We start from the raw sequence: 6,627 nt of genomic DNA, 5'->3' as shown, positions 1-6,627 counted from the left end.
TTCATCTAACTGGATTTCAATCATTTATTGTTTGGCCTTGAAGAATAATATAGAACACATTGAAGGCCATGCCTAAAGCAAATAAGAGGTAGCAACCAATGGGTTAAAATCCAGGGATTAAAAACTTAATGCTAACCCAAGCCTGTTTTTTTTTTTTTTTTGACAGCTTTTATACTTTTAGACTGCCTTCACTACTATAGGACTCCTAACATAGTGTACATGATCTGACCATACCAGCTGCCCATATACGTATTCCTTAATTGCTTCGCCTTTTTTAACCTTCAGGCTAACTATGAAGGTCTTCTCTTCGCCAACCTTTTTGAACTTCAACTTTTTCGGCTTAACCTTAACCGAAATTCCGACTGGTTGCTGCACTTGAGCTCTGTAAGTGCCTGGTGTTCCTACATTTTTAACAGTCCTAGTCACTGTAATGGATCCAACAAGGTTAGGGATAGTGATTGAAGGGTAGTTGAAGTTGGCAAGATTGATCGAACCGGGGCACTTATAGTTGTCCTGCGAGAATGCTGATATTAGTGTGTCGTTGTACCCCAATGTGCATAGAAAGTTTAGGTAATCCTTAGTGGATAAGTCATAAACAAGTCCCGGATCCATAGCAAGGTTTGGTTGTATATGTCCCGATCCATAGCTGAACGGTCCGGCTTTGATGTATGATGCATTTAGAATCCTCTCGTTTGCGTTATCCAGTGTGGTTGCTGCAACATAGGGGGAAAAATGTAGGGGTTTATTCCGCAATCATAATCTTAATGAAAATTCAAGAACTAGAAACCTAAGGTTTATTGTTCGAGGTAACAGGTTTCTTACCACTGGTCATAATAGCTGATTTGATTGCTGCAGGGCTCCAATTAGGATATCGGGTTTTAAGAAGGCCAACAATGCCTGAAACATGAGGACATGACATCGAAGTGCCTGATACTGAGTTAAACTGAACTCGGCGCTTGTCGAAATCTTCATTTGTTGGCCCTTCTGCTTCTGTATAGGCAGCTATTACACTCACTCCTGGTGCAGTGATATCAGGCTGAATATTGGATACAAAAATACCGAGTATGAGATACAATTTATCAGATGAAAAAACAAATATATATATAGTTGCTGCTGGTAGCAAGTACCTTGAGGATCTCAGGTGTGATGGTATTAGGTCCCTTTGATGAAAATGCTGCCATGAAGGGGGCTGGCTTTGTGCCAATTAGGGTGGTCACGGGCATAATACGAGCCATGGGATTCCTGTTCCCGATATCCATACATAGTCAGTGAACGTCTAATACTGTTGTCATATAAGCTCACAGAATGACTCGTAAGGGTAACATATTTATTGATCCTCGCACTTACTTTGTTGAATTAATGTAAGCGAAAACAGCAAGACCATCGGTGTAATTGATATGTGAAGCCGGGAGGAGATGAGCATCGGCAATAATTTCATTCCCTGTGAGAAAGTCATTCGCAAGAATCATGCCAACAGCGCCAGCCAGAGCTGCTTGCTGACCCTTGTCCACCCTCGCATTCTTCCCTCGAAGACAAACCAAGATCTTTCCAGTCACCTTTTTAGGATCAAGGGCACCAGCCTGGCATAATGTTCTGCATGATGTCTACAAATCAGCATGTATATATACAAAAAATGACGAGAAGAGAAGATACGTATATTACTGAACAGTTGGTATAACTGAAACCAAGGTACACTATTTACAAGTGTTATATCCTTACGCATTTTGAATGGATGCATTCGCCAACTTAGCATCCGCTGCACTTAAAAGAGGGAAGAACTTCTTGTCTGGCAAAACTTTAGATGATAAACTTTGTCCCTTCAAAAAGGAAACATAAGTATTTATAAGTGCTAGGTGAAAACATATGAAGCATGTTATGAACCAACAATCTTAAGTAGTAGTTTGCTTTCTCTCTATTTTTGTGTTTAATTTTGCATTCAATTGGATGATTATGTTGCTACTTTTTACTCTATTAGTCCTGATCGCATTTCGACTTATGTTTGACGATATTTATCATTTTGATCTTCAGTAACTAGACTTGACGGGAGGGATGAAATAACCTTGTAGTGCATATTGTTGCCAAGGACAACAACACTACGAAACTCCCTATCCATTGTGCTGGCTCCGACTGTTATCTGCCATGGTGCAATGTTAGAGACAGTCCCATCAGCAGGTCCTGAATTTCCAGCCGAGCAGACCACAACAATTCCATGCTTGATGGCATGAAAAGAACCGATCGCAACGCTGTCATTGAAAAAGGCAGTAGGATCTCCTCCCAGTGAAACTGACAGCACGTCGACACCATCCTGAATGGCCACATCAAAAGCTGCCAATATATCTGCATCAAAGCATTCATTTCCTGAAACCGGTGGCCAGCACACCTTGTATGCTGCTACTCTGGCTCTAGGGGATCCACCTTTTGCGGTTCCTTTGCCAAAACCAAAAACACTTGCCCTGGGTACCATGTTACCCCCAGCAGTCGATAAGGTATGCGTTCCATGACCTTCTTTATCGCGTGGAGTATCGAATGACGAGTTGAGTTTGCCAACAACAGATGCATAGCCTTTGTTGAAGTACCTCGCTCCAATTAGCTTCCTTTAACATAACTCCAACAATTTAGGCACTAACATGGTTTAGAAATACTAGAAAGAACACACATCATCAATAAACAAACTTAAATTTCGATTTAGATACCAACTTTATAAACCTAAACTACCTTCAGGAAAAGGGGCAGTAGCTTTTTCCAGGATAAAAAAGACCCCATAATAAGACAACAGCATGATAAAAATAACATTTCAACCCCCCAAAAAAAGGAGAAAGCTGATCTGAGCATTGACAGCAAGGGAATATCAGAATAAGTATGAATATTTTATGCAATTGCAAGTTGCAAGCAAAGCAGTGCACGCATGCATGTGCCATTCAAGCTGCCAGAAGCTTTGTGTCACAGTCAGGGCGCTGAACCAATCACCTATACTGGCCCGAGCTTTGAGTCTCGGCCCACGACACTTTGCTGCTAACCGTGAAAAGTGAACCGTATTAAAGCAGATTATAGGGGATCTATAAAATGCCGGCTGACTATTGTGTGTCTCAAAGGTTTTTTTGGACTTGTCCAAGAACATGAACCTAGATCTTATACAATTCAGTGGCTTTTAAATCTCATTATATTTGAGTGTTTTTAAATGGCAACATAAACAATTCTTTGCTGTCTTGCTTTTAGGCAACAAAGTGTTTAACTATATAAGAATATCAGATTAAACTATTCTGTCATTAGTGTGGAAGGGTAATACAAATTAGCTCATTGTTTGAGATTTTCAAACAGGTTGTAATAAACTATAAACAAAAATTTTCAGAATACAGTCAGTTTATTTAAAAATATATATATTGCTAATATTTAAATCATACTCCATTGCAATACAGAGAGAGTCTTGCTTCACAGTGAAAAGCAAGCCAAGAATTAAAAATTGCTCACTTACCAAAAATATATAACATGAAATTCTTTTTATATCAAGTAAACAATTTTAAACACATGACTTATTTTCATTGACAAATGTGAGGGAGAAAATAGGTGATAAAAGAATCTTATCTAGATTTTATCCACTTACAGACACTTCGTTTTTTCAGTAAGTTTAATGACATAAAAAAAGGGAGGCTGGAACTGAGTACTGGTTTTTAGACTAAAACCTCAATGGTCCTACGGATGGAATCTATGTTATTCGGATTCATCTGTGAGTGTCTGATATCTGTCCCGTATTAGAGCATTTTTATGTTTTCAGGGAGTCATATTTCATTCCTATATTTGAGTAGGTGTTGAACTTGAGTCGGATACAAAATAAAGTCATTGGAATTTTAAACTTGTATCTGTGTCTACTAGAAAAGGTGAACCATTATTTGTTCCCATGGAACTTAAACCACAGTATACACCCTTTTCTATTTGTGTTAAGTTTTTTTTTTTTTAAATTCACTAACTCTTAGATAAAGTGGTACCCTCAGCTTTACCATGAAATTCCAAATTGCTATGCTTTTTATATTTATATTTATATTATTACAGATACTGGTCCATCCCCACCATCAAATTGGAACTGATGAAGATTCCTACATTACCTAAATTTCACCTCTGCAGTCTGCACACATGCCACATTCTTTCTGGGTTCACAACGATGGAGACCTTTCCACAATTAAACCCTACATTATGCAATAACTAAGGGTTTCTATTAAGGGCATTCTTAGAACTGGGTTTTTAGCTACTTTCCTCTATCAAATTTAAACACAATAAGTGTTAAGAAGACAAAATGAACATCATCCTTGAAAAAGGTACACCACTGCCATGGGCGTGGGATGAAAGGTGGGGATGGCAGGGGAAAGAAACAAATAAAAAACAGACCTGTTGCAGTGAAATCCAGCATCTTTCTGATTTTGACAAATTCCCTTCCACTTTGAAGGAATCGGTCCATACCCATCATCACTGAAACTTTTTGATTCTGGCCAAACACCTTAGCATAAAAGCCAAAAAAATAATAATAATAAATCCCCATTCAACATGCGTTAATGGCTGTGAAAGTCAAAGCCTTTCACTAAAATACAAGCAAACCATGGGCGATATTCATCTTTGATTTCTTGTTTTATTGCACTACTTTTCAATCCTTGTCCAACCGCTATCTATTCAGTATTTAATTTTTGTTAAGCTGCCTTATCAATGGAATAGCTACATTACACATTTATAATATAGACGCTTCATCATGCACGAACACGCAGTGGGACTAGTCAATGACTGCATCTCAGGTTCATGGATTGGGAAAATCACCACCTATCATAATTTAAGCTACGTGTATGGTATATTTGAACCAAATTGTCTATTTACATCATTATCTTAATTTCAACGTTGTAAAAAGCAAAACCCTTTTCTTTTTATTAAGTTCAGCTTTCCAAATTAAAAATTATTAATATGTTAGATCCAATCTGTATTCATTTATGAGTTTTGTCATATGGGAACCAAGTTAACTGATAAAACAAACAAAACACATTGTCCAGTCAGTTCATGTAGTTATTATTTACAAGACCGGTAATCATATGAAAGATTAAGATGTAACTCACCAGTGTCAAGGTTTCCGATGATGGTGTCTTCACCGTACCTGGTTTTGTTCCAGATTGAGTTGGATGGAACGACACCGTTGTGATCCAAACCAAGGAAATCCCAGGATCGCGTTGTGTGTAGCTTTCTTCCCTTGTTCAAGAACAGTGAAACTACTTTGGGATGCCCTGCGGACAAAAGAGTTTTTTTAACACAGTTTCTCGGGAAAATTGAAGCAGAGAAGAAAAATAAAAAAAAGAAATGGACATTTACTTGCGATCTGAGCTGCTACTTCATCGTCTAAATGAGCAGCGAAACCATTGATGTGCCTTGTATAAGAGTAAAAGATAGCTTCTCGAGCATGCTCATGGCTGTTTCGAAACAAATCATTCAAGATGTAAAGAAAAAAAAAGGCTTCAAATATGTTTACTCCACGAAACGAACTTACCCGCCGAGGAATGATCCGAGAAAATGGTAGTGAGATTCCGTCACAGCATCGAGATCAATCGATGACGATTGGACTCCATGCGAATGACCTCCCAAGTATACCACATATGACTACATCAACAACAACCACCAATGAAATTTTTCTTTTTTCTTCAATAATCATTGTAAGCACCATTAATGGAAGACAAAGGTGGGGGTTGAATCGAAATGCTTACCCTTTTGACAGCAAATGCGGGGCTCTGCAAAAAGGAGAAAACAATAAAGGAAACCAAACAAAGGGTAGCATTTGAAAGTCTCATTTGCTTGGCTTGCAGCTTGTTCTGTATCACCTCTGTTCCAACCCCTCAGTTTATATAATAAAGTAGAATGGAACAGGGATATTGGAGTTGTGTTTATGACACTGTCTTGGAATTAATTAAAAATAATTTTTAATCATAATAGAATCTCAATTCTGACTTTTGAAAGCAAAATCATCAACATGTGAACTCCAATTGCAGGATCTAAATGGCTATGGCAGACTTATTTATAATCGGTTTATGAGTATAAATGAAACAGTAAAATAACAGTTTTAGCGTGATTTTGGTTTGAATGTAGATTCGGAGTTGACGGGGCTAAACTTGACGACGATTAAAAAGAAAAAAGGATGGGTTTGTAGGAATATCATTAACCCTGCTTGTATGTTGGAGATAACATAATTGACAATTATGAGCTGACAAACATGTTTATTTATTTAATTTATTGAGCAAGGGTGATAACAAGGCTAGCCTTCGATATAGGGTCAAGAAGAGGAGTCGAGCATGTGTCAGCTGGCCGTCCGATGGGGCCACTCAAACACTCAACTTTGGACTAGTTGCTTTTGTCTACTTATTTGATGCCACAATCCAATCCATATCAAGAAATAATATATATTCATATGGTATTATGATTGGTTTATTAGTAAACATAACATGGTTCAAAGAGATGCTTTGTTTAGCATTGAGATTAAGTTGAAAATGGAGGCTTACTGTATTTTGCCTTTTGTTGTTTAGAAGTCAGCGGTGAAGTGGGTGAACGAGTTTCACTCCATTGTATGCCATTTGACTAACTGTAGTCCAGATATTGGGCTAAGTCAAT

The 6,627-nt window shown here is 37.9% G+C and overlaps 1 protein-coding gene across 1 annotated transcript; it reads right to left on the bottom strand.

Moving 5' to 3' along the window:
- LOC107954997 (subtilisin-like protease SBT5.3) lies at window positions 1–6,136 on the bottom strand. Its single transcript, XM_016890694.2, has 11 exons — window positions 5,730–6,136; window positions 5,516–5,625; window positions 5,341–5,438; window positions 5,091–5,255; window positions 4,381–4,489; window positions 2,060–2,594; window positions 1,720–1,817; window positions 1,348–1,593; window positions 1,128–1,242; window positions 823–1,036; window positions 1–713 (listed from the first exon to the last, which is right to left on the bottom strand). The coding sequence occupies exons 1-11, from the start codon at window positions 5,811–5,813 to the stop codon at window positions 178–180; spliced, it is 2,310 nt and encodes a 769-aa protein (XP_016746183.1). The 5' UTR covers window positions 5,814–6,136; the 3' UTR covers window positions 1–177.
- Window positions 6,137–6,627: the final 491 nt, after the last annotated feature.

Source organism: Gossypium hirsutum, chromosome D07, assembly GCF_007990345.1.
Source record: "Gossypium hirsutum isolate 1008001.06 chromosome D07, Gossypium_hirsutum_v2.1, whole genome shotgun sequence".
Lineage (NCBI taxonomy): Eukaryota > Viridiplantae > Streptophyta > Magnoliopsida > Malvales > Malvaceae > Gossypium > Gossypium hirsutum.
This window is presented reverse-complemented; position numbering and strand designations above follow the sequence as displayed.

Excerpts from the sequence above, each read along its gene's own strand:
- LOC107954997 (XM_016890694.2), bottom strand. The coding sequence starts at position 5,813 with ATGAGACTTTCAAATGCTACCCTTTGTTTGGTTTCCTTTATTGTTTTC. Across the intron at positions 1,594-1,719 it reads AATGCATCCATTCAAAATGC|AACATTATGCCAGGCTGGTG; the intron begins GTAAGGATATAA and ends GACATCATGCAG. Across the intron at positions 1,243-1,347 it reads GCTTACATTAATTCAACAAA|GAATCCCATGGCTCGTATTA; the intron begins GTAAGTGCGAGG and ends TATCGGGAACAG.